This window comes from Primulina eburnea, chromosome 10 (assembly GCF_022965805.1).
Source record: "Primulina eburnea isolate SZY01 chromosome 10, ASM2296580v1, whole genome shotgun sequence".
NCBI lineage: Eukaryota > Viridiplantae > Streptophyta > Magnoliopsida > Lamiales > Gesneriaceae > Primulina > Primulina eburnea.
Window position 1 is genome coordinate 3,626,246 of NC_133110.1, and position 17,087 is coordinate 3,643,332.

The following is a 17,087-nucleotide window of genomic DNA, read 5'->3' on the forward strand; positions in this document are numbered from 1 at the left end:
GTTTGGTACATGGGATAAAGATGAGATTGATAAATAATCTCCCTTATCTCATGTTTGGTACATTTTTAAAAAGCCCATGATTGTTTATATTGTCTTTAATATATTAATTTGATTCAAAAAAATAATGAAACTAAAAGAATATAAAAAAACATTATGATTTAGAGTTTTTTTTTTTTAAGTTAGACTCCGATCTAAAAAAATTGTTAACATCGGTCATGTCAATAATCACGCAATATAATTGGTAGGTCCTCAGTCCCTATATATATATATATATATATATATATATATTTTGATATGCTGGACACCTACCTGCACACCTATGTGAGCACTGATGAGGTGTCATTCACCTATTGGATGTGATGATGTATAGAAAAATTGTTCATCTATTTGGTGAGTGACACTTCATCGGTGCTCATATAGATGTGCACGATAGGTGTGCAGCATATCAAAACTATATATATATATATATATATATATAACCCGAGTTGAACGCAGTAGCAGACAGCGTGTCGAGTTATTGACTTGACTCGTGAGTAATACGGCATAATTGTTGCTGTTACTTTAAATCAATCCTATTACGACACATTAATCTGTTTCACGTGGATTGGATTGATTAGCTTTGCCATTTCCATGTTTAGATTAGATTGAGATGATAAAGGCGTATGAAACGGGCCACAGTTTAAAGAAAACTCAGCCCAGTCGGGTACGCCAGGTCAATTTGACTCGTTTGAGACCGGGTCAAGCCTGATAATCCAACAGTAGCCTCCCATTTGAAATGTTTTAAGAAGACTCGAAAATTGCAACCCAATTCGGATTAAAATATTGTCAAGGCATCCTATTCGCCACTTTTTTCTTCATCGGGATATTTGGTTCAAGAATCATGGCACAAGAACTTCATTTTGTGCTAATCCCATTACTAGCTCAAGGCCACATGATACCAATGATAGACATGGCCAAATTGTTGGCCGAACGTGGCGTTAAGATAAGCTTAATCACGACTCCGAACAATGCATCGCGGTTCGCGGAAACTATTTGTCGTGCTCGAGTGTCGGGGCTGAATATCCATCTTGTAGAAATCCCATTTCCCTGTCGGGAAGTAGGATTGCCACCAGATTGTGAAAATCTTGACAGCGTCCCGTCCAGGGACCTGATACGTAAATTTTATACTGCCCTGGATATGCTCCAGGGTCCCCTGGAGAAATATTTGCAGGAGAATGATCCCCCTCCGAGTTGCATCATTTCGGATAAGTGTCTCTCCTGGACATCTAAATTGGCCAAGACATTCAAAGTCCCGAGAGTGGTTTTTCATGGGATGTGCTGTTTTTCGCTGCTGATTTCGCACAATTTGAAGGTTTCCTGGCGTGATCTATCTGTCATATCTGATTCGGAGCCGTTTCTGATTCCTGGATTGCCTGTCAGGGTTGAAATCAAGAAAGCTCAGTTACCAGGAGCGTTTGTTGCGTTGCCTGATTTGGATGATATTCGGGACCAAATGCAAGAAGCTGAATCGAGTTCTTACGGGGTCGTGGTAAACACGTTCCCCGGAATGGAAGGTGGCTTCATTGCAGCGTATGGAAAAGCAGTTAAGAAGAAAGTATGGTGCATTGGCCCGGTATCTTTATGTAACAGGGAAGCTTTGGACAAATTTGAGAGAGGAAACAAGGCTTCGATCTCGGAGACAGAGTGTTTGAAATGGCTTGATTCGATGAATCCGAAGTCAGTACTGTACGCCTGCCTCGGAAGCCAATGTCGCCTGGTTCCCTCACAGTTAATCGAACTTGGGCTTGGATTAGAAGCGTCGAATCATCCCTTTATTTGGGTGATCAAAACAGGAGACCGGTTTCAAGAACTCGAAAAATGGTTGCTGGAGGAAAGATTCGAAGAGAGGATTAAAGGGAGGGGACTTCTGATCAAGGGTTGGGCTCCACAGGTCCTGATTTTATCACATCCTGCCGTTGGAGGATTCTTGACACACTGCGGTTGGAATTCGACTATTGAGGGAGCATGCTCAGGCGTGCCGATGATAACATGGCCTATGTTTGCTGAGCAATTCTTGAATGAGAAGCTTGTTGTGGAAATATTGAAAATCGGGGTTCGAATCGGGGTCGAAATCCCTGTCAGATGGGGTGAAGAAGAAAAAGTAGGAGTGATTGTGGTGAAAGAACATGTTCAGAATGCTGTGAAAGTGTTGATGAATGGAGAAGAAAAGGGTGAGAAGATAAGAAAGAGGGCAGAAGAAATTAGGATTTTGGCTATGGAAACAATGGAAACTGATGGATCCTCTCACTACAATATATCAGGTTTGATTCAGGATATTATGGAGAAATCATACCAAATTGGAGCTCAATCTTAAAGGACAGTTCTTGTCTCGTATCAAATTGGAGGAAAATCAATAAAAGGACAATCGATTGGTTAATGTATTTTTAGAGCATTTACAGAAGCAAAAAAATGTATAAAATTTTGAACTTTTAGATCAGTGACCGTCTCGATGCCACGCTAGATGCATCAAAAGTCACATACAATGTAGTTTCTATCATAATTAGTGTTATATACTGAGATAATAAATATTACATGGTTGATAAGCCAAAAAATTGCCTAGACTGCCACCTTTAACCCAAAAAATATGGCCAGAGTGGAGCTACAAGGAAAAAAATGTATCATGATATTTGAAAAGCCATTTGTTTCGGGCATACCTCATGCAGACATATATAATTTTCCCAAAAAAAAAAACTACAAAACCGTAAATCCATAATGTTGTACGGCAATACCATTTGTTTTGTATGATATATCTAACTTGAGGAAAAACATATCAAATATATCATATTCAAACCATACATCCATCGAGCCATAATAAAAAAAATTCATCAAGCTTATAAATTATACAAAACCAATGATTGCAAGACGGTACTTGAAATAAGTAGCATAGAACAGGAGAGCACACCACAAATCCTCCATTCATTTTCCTTTCTTAATACTCAAATCACAAAATTCATCACAAAAGAAGTCAAGAAAACCTGTTTTGTGTTAAGAATATTGTATCTTGAAAACTTCAACGAATGAGTTAAAGAGACTTTTATTATTTTATTTTGAGTAAGTGACTTTTGTACCCTAAAATATATATACTTAAAATGAGAGGCATGGTCGATCATATTTTTTTTTTACCATTGTTAAATGATTCGACTGTTGGAACATTTTGTATACTTCTATTTTGCAGAGTACATTTTAGAAACATTGAATAATTTGTTATAGGAGTCGTTCATTACAACATGATTTAAATTTTCCTGATAGATATCACAACCAGAAGTTCACGTCACTCCATTTGTTAGGGGAAAAAAAATCAAATTCAAGGACAAATAAATCTTCACAAAAAGTACCCATTTTAGTGAGTGAGGATTATATCTATGGCTATCTGCACAGCTGATCTGCTCTCAGACTTCAGACGTAAAGAATTCAATGGGTATTGTGATACTTGATTCTAGCAAGTAATATATTTGCTAGATGTTTGCCATCGCCAAATATTGACCATATCCCTATAATTTTATTATTTTTTCCCACATAAACCTCAATTTCCGGAGCTATATTAGACCCCCACATTAATCGAATCAGATCAAATCTACTGTAGATGGAGAATCAAACTCGAACCAATATGCAATTGATATCCCAATACGTACTTAGATTGCGACACACTGATCAGTACATGAAAAAATACCAGCCAATGTAATACAGTAAGAAATTTCACATGTAGCAGAGGACTTCATTTACCCAAAAAATGTTAGCAGCACCTAGCTATATTGATCAGATAACAAAATTTAGTACTGGGAAAAGTGAAATATCCATACAGCGAAACACGATTCTTCAGATACATCATATGTGCACCGTTCACAAAAACACTAATTAGACCATTTCCGGCATCTAAGAATTATTTACAAGCAGTTAAATATCACAGCAAAGCATATAAACAATTGGAGAAACCCACCGTTAACATCACCAAGAATTAACCGCCAATGACATTATTACAACTCCCATATCCCCACATGGCATAAAAAGCCTCTCACGATGTTTTCTAGGTCCTAAGAACTCATCCACGGTTAATCCGCAGCTCTTGATTAACTGGTCAAAACTATGAAGTAAGTTAAACTTGATGTACAATAACCCATTGAGCCGAAAAAGAAAATGGCTTCGATGGCTTTGCTTTGCTAATCACTGAAAGGAAGCATCAGAATCTTCTTTGTCTTGATTATCAGTACAGCATTTTGGAATTGGTTTTTCTAACATAGATGTCCCCTTGAAAGTTACCATTTGCCAACAGATCTTTTTGTAATTCAAAAGCTGCAAATGTACAAGACCAGAATGGCAGGTCATGAAAGATCATTAGCTGTAATACGTTCAGTTCTATTTATGAAAGAGTCGAGGAAAAGAGGCAGAGTACCTGTTCTTCTGGTATCTTCTTAAACCCAAACTTCTCCGTCCATATTGATTTCGCTTCATCGGTTGCTGGGAGAACAAAGGTTCCGACATTCAGAAATGCAAGCAATTTCTCGATGCACGAGTAAAGGACTTGGAAGTATCCCTGGAAAGATTTGAATTTCATGAGAAGTGCTACAAATACTTCAACATTATGACAAAGATCGAAGTATATCTTGATGCAAGCAAATTAATAATCCCTACTCGTGCCACCTAACCTAGGTGCTAGATTTGACTAGACACAAACAGGGTGTATCAAACAACAATCAAGGGATATAACCAAACAAGCTTCTACAGCTGCTGTATAGCTGTTACTGTACCACAGAACACTTGCTTGGCTTGTTTAAGTTCTCTCTTCAGAATGGCTCCATGAGCATATTGTACATTTTTTGTTCTGTATTGTTAACAGGTAATAACGACATTCACCTAAAATGTACATTTAGGACCAGGTAAAATCAATCAAAAAGAATTAAAAATAAAAGGGCGCCTGGTGATGAATGCTTTATCGGAGGTAGACATCAGAAATTGGTTTTCTATCTATCTATCTATGCACTATATAATAGTTGCACACCTCATAATAACCACTTTGATGTGTTACATCACACCAAAATTTCTTCCCATTTTACCCACTATTATATAATAATTGCACAACTCATAATAACCGTTATCGTGTGTCAAATCAGACCAAAATTTCTTCTCATTTTAATCAAAATTTAACCCACATAATCACAGTTCTCTCAAACATTCCCATCCTTTTTCTTTGGTCAAATTTAATCAGTTATCAATTCTTAATAATTTACCCGTACAAATTTTTAGTCACAATTCTCAAGTGCATTTATAATTAGAGAAAAAGACAATTAAATGTCATAGTTGCTAAAAGCGAGTGCCTAGGGCGTAAGCCAGGCGCACCCATTGCACCTTGGTAATTGCACATGTGCATCTCTTGAAACAAGTGCGCGCCAAGGCCTGGGTGAGGCTCAAAAGCGAGCATCTCACGAGTGGTTTGCAAATTATGCATGTAAATAAAAATTAACTCTAGCCCAACCAACTTAGAAACTCAATTACCAAATCACATAGCTATTTAATGATAAAAAAAACCCTGCATTCATGTAAGTTTTAACGATGTGCAGCAACCTATCAGCTCCCTCAACTTCTATCTGTGATTCTATGTGCAACGCCCAAAAGGCAGCGATTCAAATCAGGCAATAGGCAGCCCTCATTTCCCTTTTCTTTTTCCAATTGCTTTTACAGCTTACTGCTTCCGGTTTTTCAATTCCAAAAGTTTTTTTCTGTTTATGATTTACGCTACATTATCTATTAATGAATTTTTATCTATGTTGTTTACTGTTTTTGTTAAACATATTTAACTTATTTGATATTGTAGTAAATCACTTTATATATGTTGAATTTCAAAATTTATGTCAAATGCATTTTATTTTGATAAATCGCACGCTTCGGCTTACATCATGCGGATCAGGCTCTAGGGTACGCTAGCACTTTAGTACGCCTTGTGCTCTGAATATCTATGTTAAGTGTTTAACTAAATAAGAAAAATAATATTATCACTATATAAACTATAGTCATTATTACACATGTTGCATGTGCATTATTCACTAATATAAGTGAAGCTTCAAGAAAAGCATCATCTATATACATGTAATCAAATATCTAAATTTAGCAATCTACCAAAACCCAGACAATCGAAAACATAAATAAGTCAAAAACCATTGGAAATGTAACACAAAAAGGACTACTCTTGATGAAAAGAAATAAAAAAAACTTACCCTGCCGTGGTTACCCTTACGTGTAGCAGCCAAAGGGAGTTCAGCTATATCCTGTCCGAAAATTCGCAGAATCCCTGCTGATACAACTATTGAGCTGCAACATATATGCAAGTGTATATAAGCAAGAAAATTAAATCATCCAAAGATGAAAGGAGGAAAATTTACAGGAATCAAAGTAACCGTGCTTACTTCACAGTCAATATTGCACAATACATTCCACTAAAGTCTTGACCTCTAATATTCCTCCTGTCATGGAGAAAGGGTTGAAAGGACGAAAATAGAGGAGGACAAGAGCGAAGACATGAACATAAATAAGAAAAGCATACAAAGCAGAGAAAAGGTAAAAGTATTAATCAATACCCATAAACCATGGAGGGAATAAAATCTCGTCCTGTTTCTGAGTCCACAATTGGGTCAAAAGAATCCTGGAAAACAAGTTAATAAGCATATCCAATGATGCACATTTGTCTTATCCACAGAATAACATTGATGTATCAGAAAATGAAGAAAAAAGTGAGCGTAAAACTAAAGCATCAATAAAGTAATCAAAGTAATAAATATCAATTATCAGCTTACCAGTCCATAATTTATTTGGGGTGACAGTTGCAAAAATCACAGCCAGAGGAAATCATAGAACTTGAGAGTGCAGATTATTTGTTTTAGACTATAACATAACAGATTACAATACTAAAATGGAATTCACAAGCATGCAACAAAGGTTAAATACATGCAATTTGAGTACTGGTTTTAGGTGCTGATTAACAACATTTTGATTCAGATATACTAGGAACAATGTCATATAGTTTTAACTTACCCTTATTTTGGTAGAGCGGGAATATAATTTATTCACACTTTAACTCCAAACCAAAGCACATTATCTAATCTACCATCAAGATAATTTTGGTATGCAAAGTTATTGCACGAGACAACAACATGAAAAAGATCTTCCGTGTACCATTATTTTCATTAAAAAAAATCACACGCGGTTGAAAATTATACGTTAAAGCTCCAAAAATAGGAAAGAACGTAGGAAACTTCGTTAAAGCTCCAAAAATAGGAAAGAACGTAGGAAATTTCAATTATTTTTGTTTTTCAGTCATTATTGGATTGAAAGCGAAGCTATTTATACATGGAACCATGTCAGACTAAAAATTCTATATAAAATGATTATTTCCTAAAACCTTGGTATCAAGATTTTAGTGCTCACACCAAAGCTATTACAAACCAGTTCCAAAGTGAGTACACCCATAGCGCTGACAACTAGTTAGTTTGACTATTTCTAGTAAAGTAATAAAGCTTGGTATTGAATTCTTCTTACTTTTGTGTTTACAGTAAATCTAGAAGGCAAAGGCTGAATATGTGTTGCTATGGGTTAGTGGACCTTCACTCACGCACAACTTAGTTCGGTAGGAAAATTTTAAGAAACGTATAATTGTTTAGGTTCTGTTACGGTTGTTAAATAAATAATTATTGAATTATCATGAATTGTTGCATTATAATGGTGCCAGATGATATTTTCACAAATACAAAACAAAACATGTCCAATCATTTCTAGAAAACTGGAGTAGAGTCACACTCCTAAATTAATGAATTTGTGTTCGTCCTTCAACTAGAGTCACACTCCAAAACATGTCCAATCATTTCTCAGATCTTGCCATTGACCAAAATCAAATCTTATTAACCGGGAAAATGAACAGTAAATATGATGCAACAGTTCTTACGTGAAATATAGCTACAGCCTGGGACAGCAACACTCTGGTTTCCCGAGAAGTAATTTTTCCATTCAAAAGCCTCCATCTCATATCAAGATCAACATCAACAACTGGATTCTTTTCTACATGCTTCTTCCTTACAATATTCAGAGAAGAGTCCGGAATCTTTTCAGCCCCAGCATTCAACAAATCCTGGAGTGCGGAATACATTCTCTTGCAATTCAAAGAACAGAACCATTTTCCTTTTGGAAGCTCCTTCACAACAGATGCTTACAGATTCAGAGAAAGATACAAGAGTGTAGGAACAAAAAAGGCAATTGGATCAAAAGATCAAATCTGAAGTAACTCATCCTTCCAAAGAATGAGAATGTGCGCACCTTTAGATCAGCCATCTTGCATTTTTTCAAACAGCCTACGTGATATTCCTTTTCACACTGGGAATACCAAATTATGTTTTAGGGTATGGTACAACCCTACAATATAACAGAGTAAAACAAAAAAGGTAAAAAAGGTGAGAAATATACCTGATCACACAGTAAAACGGTACGAGGACCAAAACCAGATTTACTAAAATCGTAGCCTCTGCAAACATAGTAACTTCATAGATCAATAAACAAAATATAACTACAATGACTATCTAACGTCAGGGAAATCCACAAAGAAAAATATAAAAATCAATTAAACTGCTCTATATATGTGCCATTTGTGTAACCTGCAGATAACACATGCTATCAATTCAGCTTCTTCTGGGTTTTTGACAATGCGAATGCACCGATTTGTTATCTGCTCAATGGGATCAATACCTAGAACTCTTCCAGCCGCAACAGCATTTGAATTGTGCTCAACAAACCTTTCCTTTTGGAACTTGTTCTGGCAATAGGTGCAGAACCATTTGCCACGAGGAATACTCAACAAGGAGGCACATTCTGCATCGCAAGATAGAGATAGTGGATAGACATAAACTCTGCATGAACATTGTATATCTCGAAATGTACAATCATCGAGAGAATTTCAAAAGAAAACCCAGAAACATTTTGAGAAAAGCGGCATCAACTAGAAGCAAGTATATGAACAAGGTTCATAATGTTTTCCATCAAAGTGTCTCACAAAGAACCCCAGTTGGCTTTCACATATTAAGTTCAACTATCATGAAGCCACATAGGATTTAACATAAATGGACATTGAAGAAGGGTTGTGCTAATTTGATAAACATCCAGTCTACAGGATGTACCATACAACGCCATAGATACAAGAACATTCAGCAAACAGAGATTAAAAAATTAAATTAAATAGAAATACAAATTGCTATGTTCAGACATCGAAGAGTTGCTTAAAAACTCATGAGTCATGCTTAAATAGAAAATTATTGCATGCCACCCAAATCTAACACAAGCACGTACATAAATATATATATTCAAAAAATGTGACACAAAATTTTCGGATAACAGAAAAAGGCATGATTCTTCAGGTAAATCTATGAACAAAAATTAACACCAACATATGCACATCATAAATCTTAACTTCACCTTTGTGGAAGGCCCTGGGACACCCATCACAAAGCACAAGTTTCCCACCATCTGCACAAATGATGCACAAGTCATCATTGTCATTTGCAGATAACTTGCGCCCTTTCAACAGGGAGACAGCAAATTCATGGAGGGACACCCCATTAGAAGTGTAGATATACATATAGCTACAGAAAAACTGTAATGCGTAAGGAAATTAAATGGAAACAACTAAATGTTGATTCAGAAAGCTGACATCTCGCAGAAAAATAATCAGAAACCACATACGGTTTCCGGCGGGAGGCACGACCAGCATGAGCCTCAAACTGAGATGGACTAACCTGCTCAAAGTAGGTAAAAAGAAATAGTACATCTGGTAAAATATGGAGCATTTCAAACACAACATTAACACAAGTACCAGAGTGCTGCAGCATCGACACATTATACCCGATCCCATTTTATAGCCGTCACGCAATTTCTACAAACAGACAAGCGAGTAATTACAATGCTGAAATAATCTAATAAATAGATGATGGTTAAGCAAATAACACATAAAGCATTTATCTGAACCACCTTGCCATTAGAATAATAAGCAACTTCAGTTCCATCTGGTAATCCACCATCTTCAAAGACCATCCTGTGCATTTTCTGATCTCTGCGAAGACCCATGAACATTTTCTAATATGGCATGTAGACGAAGCATAAATAAGACAATCAGATTTCTATATGATTCAGAAAACACCACAGCTAAAAGTACAGACTTTTTAGTAATTTTTGAAGAACTTTTTGATTTCATGGATATGTAAGCAGATCCACGTTTTAAGGGCTTGGACGTACTTGAAAACCTATAAGCCACAATGAAACAGTTAAATAGATAATAGATTATTTGGTACTACAAATCAAGACATGCAAACAATAGTTATAAACACCAACTTCTTTAAGATCTTTCTCGTATTGTTGTTCCTCATGGATCCTTGCGGAGAATCACTACCATTAGCATGTAAATCAGAAGATGACTTCAAATGGCTAGCCAAAGCACTTCCAGAAAATTTTGAGACTGGTTGCTGACGACTTGAACCAAGCAGAAAGAAATCAAGGAGGAATTGTATAGGATTAAAAAGGATAAATACTTCAAGTGTCAGATATGAAAATCGATGTCAATTGACTTAAAAGAGAGAAAAATATCCACATTTTCATTGTCTTCTGCTGGCCCCTCATTGTTGAAATCTGTAATGAGGATCTCTGTGGAGATTTCGTATTAGACACCAACTCTACATGCCTGAAAAGGGAAAATAAATGGAACAAGTTCACCTTTACATTCGCTCTGAAAAGCAGCAAAGGAAATAATTGAGGACTAAGACCAAAAGATGATGCATACTTTTTTCTCTTTCTTCCTCGACGACTCTTATTTTTGGGAGTGTTATGCACTTTACCATTATCAGAAATTGTCAAGCCTAAAAGTGGCTCCAAGGGCCTGGAAGTACCAAGGCAACAATTCAATTAAATATTACGAGAAGAACCTAGCTTTAAGATTATCGAACTTGAGTTCATCAAATTTAATGATTTATCTTATATAATTGACGAAGCTAAAAACAAAAACTCAATAGCACACCATGATACAGAATTACAGATGTATTTACTGTTTAAATTTAGGAGCTTCCATACATTAACTTCCCAACATTAAAGGAGACGAGGTAAGTATAGAGCTTTAAGAGTCTGAAAGTCAGTTGAATGTCAAGTTTGACATTAAAATTCACGACTTCAGGCATCCTAAATCATCCCCACAAATCATTGTGCGATATTTTTATTTGACCATTTGGACCTCATTTTCGAAATCTGGCAATCTTTAATGCCATTCAACAACTTCATATTTCTTAAAGTGATTCAACTTTATGGTATTCCTAGCATTAAAACTTCCATCTTGTGATATAACATTTTCAACAGCCTCGAAATCATTAGAGTCATGTAGCTTGTTATCAGCCAATGGAAAGAAATTGAGTTGACATTATCGTCGGCGAAGAGTACCTAGATTTTGTACATTCTGCATCGACTTCAGAATTCTCAATGATCATGCAAGAATCACAAACTGGTTCCACCTCTAAAGCCGTTGCAAGAAATGACCCTAGAAACAAAAGAACATCGATTTTTTCTTCAAAGTATAATAGAAATCGACATATTGCAGAAACAAATTTATACACACCCTGGCAATTCATGCAAATAACAGATTCCTTCACAGGCATAGGGCCTACAAATTTATGAAATGTCTCTTCTAATGTCTTTACAGATGACTTTCGGCATTCTTTGACAACATCGAGGAGGCTTTTTCCATTCTCTAAGCATATATACTGTGAGGCGCGCCGGTATGATTTACATGCATGGATCTCAAACTGACATGGTGGAACTACCTACAATGTAAATATATCTCTTGAATTCATATGGCTCATACACAAAAGAAGAGAATTGGACTAAACCAAGAAATTTAAGTTCTTACCCTAACTCCCTTGCACGAACTGCACGAACACAATATTCCAGTATCTTTTATACTACCACGTAGTGGAAATCCCTATAAAGATGATATGTCCAATCAGATGCAACAAGTAGGAAAAAATCTTTGGGCGAGGAATCGATATCTTCAATTTGAAATCTCGTTATACAAGTCACATCTAAAAGCTTTACAGTTCAGAAAATTTTCACTTTTCAACTCAATACAAGTTCATGTGAGTTCATGCATCTCAGTCAAATCAAGTTTCCATGAGTTGGATTAGCATGTGAAATGCTCATCGGCTCTTTTCATCATATAATCTTGTGAGAGAACAGGCATATAAGAATCATTTTCATCACATTTTTCATGACATTTTCCAGCCAACACATAAGTTTATTATCCTCATTAATTTATAAAGCCTCGGCATTCCAAATACAAGGTACATGACATTGATGATTAGAGCAATTTCGATAATTTAATTCATATAATATGACAACGACCATGATGGACAAAAAATTTAAAAATATTTAAAGAGAGAGAAATTTGGTTTTTCCGTAGCCGTCTTATTGGATTTTAAATTTTCAGGGGGGGGGGGGGGGGGTAGGTAAAAACCATTTAACGTGTGTGTGTGTTGGGAGGGTGCTTAAAAAAATCATTTATCTTTGCTAAATACTCATAAATGCTAGCATGTGAAAATTACATGATATGCAAGATTGCATCAAACACACCAAATCGCATCACCTCTCTATGCATGAAAATATAACTTGTAAGTACCCAAACAGTGACAACAAGATCAATTTGTGTAATTGATTCTATTCTGCAAAAGAGTCAAGAAAGCCTTCTTGTTAGTTTGATTTCAAGGAATAGTAAAGTTGCATTTAAGAATTACTAAGAAACTAAACTTGCCACTCCAAGGAGAAATTCTAAAATAATTTATGTATCCTGTCTGTGCAATTACGATCTATTCTAATATTTAATGGAAGGAGCACACGTTATAACTCCTTTCCAAAAGGAACTACAAATTGGACCTACGGAATAACAAGTTACTAAAATTCTGAATAATTGCAAGAAAATTAAAGTCCAACGCTAGAAACAGTAAAAATAACTAATGCAAAAATTTTAAGAAAAGTCACTCGAATAATAATCAGCACAAAATGGTTAGAGAGAAGAATACCCTCTTGCCGCCATTATAGAAAACTGGATACCCTTCCAGCAATCCAGTCTCAAAAAGCTCCTTCACTGTTGTTGGCCTCCCTTTTATCGCAATTTTCTTAGAAATCCCCATCTTCCTTGCATTTGGACTAGTCATCCCACTCGACTCCTCACTCTGCAATCCCTCCACTTCCAAAGAGATTGCATCTTGTAAACCCATAGATACCTCATTCTCCAATTTCTCATTCTTGGACTTAATTATCGACCTCGTAGACCATCCTGTTCCATTGCTCCTCGCCGCAGCAGCAGTAGCGGCAGCCACAAACATCGGCTCCTCTTTTACTTCAACCTCCACCATTTCACCATCTACATAGCCAGAATTACCCAAATTACCCTCACTCCCACCCGCATACACCGAATCACCACCATGTTCTCCATCTTCACCATTCAAAACCACGGCCTCGTCACATTCGCTGCAAATTCCCGAATTACCCCTCACTTCACCAAAACACCGGATTCCGGCCCCGCTTTCACTCTTCAACCTCTTACTCCTTGTATATACAGCGAACCCATTCGCCTCACTAGGCCGAACCCTAGGGACATACCCTTTGTCTGTAAAATCCGACCCGACCGATTCAGACCGGCTCGGGTAATCGGATCCCAACTCCGCCCCCTTAATCTGAACTGAACTCTCAATTTTCAACCCTAATTCTGGATTTATCACTGTTTTATCTTCCTTTTCCATGATTCTTCGATCCACTGATGCTGCGGAAGCGAACACAGCAGCAACAGATGAAATAAACAAACGTTTTACTACTGGTCTGGCCCATTTGAACTAAGATCGCCCTTTAGAAAGAATCCCTTGGACTTGGGCCAAAGTAACGTTTTACTACTGGTATGGCCAATTTGAACTAAGACCGCATTTTAGAAAGAATCACTTGGACTTGGGCCAAATTCATTTTAAAATTTTCTTCTACCTGAAATTTTTTAAAATCCTAAGACATTTCATTTTCATTTTTTCTATTAATTAATAAATAAACAAATAATCATTTCGAGCCTCTCCAAAAAAAAAAAATTTATGATGCTTTATTAGAAAAGGTTTGAAAGGGCATTTTAAAAATATATCGCAATCAACAATAAATATTCCTAAATTAAAAGAATTTGAATTTGAAATTCATCAACATTTAAGTCTTCTTCTGAAAATGTCAAATAAATAGATGGCATTTTATTCAAAAATATACAACACTTTAAAGAATCAAACTTTTTCAAGGATTCAATTTCAAATGGTCAAGTTATACGTGGTCTCCAGTTGGTTAGCTCGGTAACAAGCTATCTCTTCTACTAGTGGATTTCATATGAGACCGTCTCACGGATCTTAATCTGTGAGACAGGTCAACCCTACTCATATTCACAATAAAAAAGAATACTCTTAGCATAAAAAATAATATTTTTTCGTGAATAACCCAAATAAGATATTCGTCTCACAAATACGACCCATGAGACCGTCTCACATAAGTTTTTGCTCACAACTACCCATCGGCCACTCTTTTCAAAAAATCATTTTACCAATATTGAAACACAATATCTCGAGCACTTTTATATGAATATATTTAAGCTACTCACTTTTGCACATATTTCAACAAATATTTTGATCGTCAAGGATCATTATTGACAACACAACAACTCAAAAATATTTAAGCTATTTTTTATTATTTTAATATATAAGCATTTTTTATACAAAACTATTTTTAGAAACAAATTTATGGTTGTGATTATTTTTAAAATATATGAACAGCCATGTTCGTTAAATGTTTTTTTGGTAAAATCAAGTTAAGCGATTTCTATTTAGGGAAATTATTTTAAATTCTATATATTTGATTTTTTGCATGAAATGTTGTATAATAAATTTTTTAGAGAAAAAATATATTATAGAAATTTTTGTATTAATACGAATGAATAATTATTAGATTTTTAAGCTCTCTATAAATATTATTAGGCATAGTTTGGTACATATGATAAGGGAGGGGTTGATAAATAATCTTAAACTATAATCTTAAACTATAGTTTGGTACATATGATAAGGGAGGGGTTGATAATATAGGTGAATTCTTATCATATTAAAAAACAATATATTTAGGATCCGTGAGACGGTCTCACATGAGACTCACTCCTTAAAAAATCTTAAACTATATTTTTCAAAGGACAAAATATATTGTTTTTTATTAATTTTGAAATTTCTTATTTTAAAAAATATAGGTGAATTCTTATCATATTAAAAAAAATTCTTTCAGGAGTTATCCTTATATAAGATTCGTCTCTAATTACGAGTCATGTGAAAATTGATTCTTATTTTAAATAATGATGTTGTGAATATATTATTGATTTTTTGAAATCTGTTGTGAATAAAGAATCGTAAATTTTGAATTCCAGTTTCTTCTAATAGATTTAAAATGTTTAAATTTTTCAAAATTTTCGTTCTAGTAAGTCAATTGTTTTCCAAATTTCGATGTATGTCTAATATAATAAATATTATTATTACAATTATTTTTTTGAATAAATACGAAAAAAAAGATAATTATATTTTTTAAAAATTAACAATTAATTATCTTGAGAGAAAAAAAATCGCCTCCCCTAAAAAAAATTCTACCTCCGTCCCTGTGCTTGGGAAATCCTTCTGACCCTACACTAATTCTAAAATGGCAAAAACTTGTGTGAGACGGTCTCACGGGTCATATTTTGTGAGACAGATCTTTATTTGGATAATCCATGAAAAAGTACTACTTTTTATGCTAAGTGTATTACTTTTTATTGTGAATATAAGCGGGGTTGGCCCGTCTCACAGATTGAGATCCGTGTGACGATCTCACATGATACCTACTCTTCTAAAATATGATATAATGGTGTGTAAATTAAATGTGCAAATGGGGGATCATAAATTATGAGAATATTCAAGTCTCGAATATTTAATTTTCTGCCTTTTTATCATTTCAATTCAAAGTCAAGCCTGCAACTAATTAATTAAAATAACTTTCTAGTCAATATACACACAGTCAAAGAATGATACCTGTAATCTAACCATATTGGTATCAAATTAATTACTCAGATAATGGTCGTCTTCAAACACATTGATTCAGGGAAAAAAAACTATATATGCTTCAACATTCAATTTATTGAGCATAGAGTATGTCTCTTGTGAGATGGTCTCGCGAATATTAATTTATCTGTAAGACGGATCAACCCTACCGATATTCACAACAACAACAAAATATTATTAGCATAAAAAGTAATATTTTTTCATGGATGGCGACCCGTGAGCCAGTCTTACACAAGTTTTTACTTTGAGCATATCAGTTCTAATTTGGAAGCATATAAACCAGTTAGTTTGTGAAAAGTGGTTATGAATGATGAGATGATAAATTAAAAATAACGATAAAATAACTATTTTTTTAACCTCGATTATTATAAAACTTGTGTGGAATGATGATACAAAGATGTTGCATCTCATCGTCGCACCAACGGTCGCTAAGATCTATATTTTGATAAAGATTTGAGTTTGAATATCTTAAAGATAAACAATTGAACATTTGAATATCAACTATATTATAAGATCCGAAACATAACTTTTTTGGTAAATTATTCAAATGGCAAGAAAATAGTGGGAATTAATCAGTAAGGGCCCCAGTTGGATTAATTCTTTGAATTATGGGATTATATCAGTTGTTCACATTTTAATTGTTTGATTTTTTTTTTTGTGTCTATATACAGATATTTTTTTTTAAAATGAATTTATTATTTCAAAATCAATATACCTAATTAACAATTGTCATCAAAATTTATGACACCCCTCACCCACTGGAATTCAAGTTATTTGATTTTACAAGTATCAACTTAGCTTGATTGAGATGTCAGAATTTAAATATTTAGTACAATATTCGTTGAACCTTATAATATGAGGACAAGACACAAATTATATTTAAATGGAATAAAA

At 34.8% G+C, this 17,087-nt stretch overlaps 2 protein-coding genes across 3 annotated transcripts; one reads left to right on the forward strand and one right to left on the reverse strand.

Annotated features, from left to right (window-relative positions):
* Positions 1–765: 765 nt before the first annotated feature.
* LOC140803580 (UDP-glycosyltransferase 73D1-like) lies at positions 766–2,598 on the forward strand. Its single transcript, XM_073159481.1, has one exon. The coding sequence runs from the start codon at positions 881–883 to the stop codon at positions 2,351–2,353; it is 1,473 nt and encodes a 490-aa protein (XP_073015582.1). The 5' UTR covers positions 766–880; the 3' UTR covers positions 2,354–2,598.
* A 1,210-nt stretch (positions 2,599–3,808) lies between these two features.
* LOC140842591 (uncharacterized) lies at positions 3,809–13,918 on the reverse strand. 2 transcript variants are annotated; one of them, XM_073210598.1, is made up of 21 exons: positions 13,122–13,918; positions 11,957–12,028; positions 11,666–11,870; positions 11,491–11,587; positions 10,844–10,939; positions 10,655–10,744; positions 10,399–10,536; positions 10,227–10,310; positions 10,039–10,120; positions 9,884–9,943; positions 9,747–9,806; positions 9,487–9,664; positions 8,673–8,886; positions 8,485–8,542; positions 8,338–8,394; positions 7,970–8,215; positions 6,609–6,673; positions 6,438–6,494; positions 6,249–6,342; positions 4,430–4,570; positions 3,809–4,329 (listed from the first exon to the last, which is right to left on the reverse strand). In XM_073210598.1, exons 1-21 carry the CDS (start codon positions 13,842–13,844, stop codon positions 4,201–4,203), a joined length of 2,946 nt encoding a protein of 981 aa, XP_073066699.1. In that variant the 5' UTR covers positions 13,845–13,918; the 3' UTR covers positions 3,809–4,200. The 2 variants fall into 2 exon arrangements, with proteins under 2 accessions (XP_073066699.1, XP_073066700.1); XM_073210599.1 differs by having other exon boundaries at positions 9,487–9,653; positions 9,754–9,806; positions 13,122–13,917.
* Between the last annotated feature and the right edge of the window lie 3,169 nt (positions 13,919–17,087).

Coding starts and splice junctions, on each gene's coding strand:
- LOC140803580 (XM_073159481.1), top strand. CDS start 881: ATGGCACAAGAACTTCATTTTGTGCTAATCCCATTACTAGCTCAAGGC.
- LOC140842591 (XM_073210598.1), bottom strand. CDS start 13,844: ATGGAAAAGGAAGATAAAACAGTGATAAATCCAGAATTAGGGTTGAAA. Junction 10,537..10,654: donor CAGCAGAAGACAATGAAAAT/GTGGATATTTTT, acceptor GCTTGGTTCAAG/TCGTCAGCAACCAGTCTCAA. Junction 4,330..4,429: donor AGAAGATACCAGAAGAACAG/GTACTCTGCCTC, acceptor GTACATTTGCAG/CTTTTGAATTACAAAAAGAT.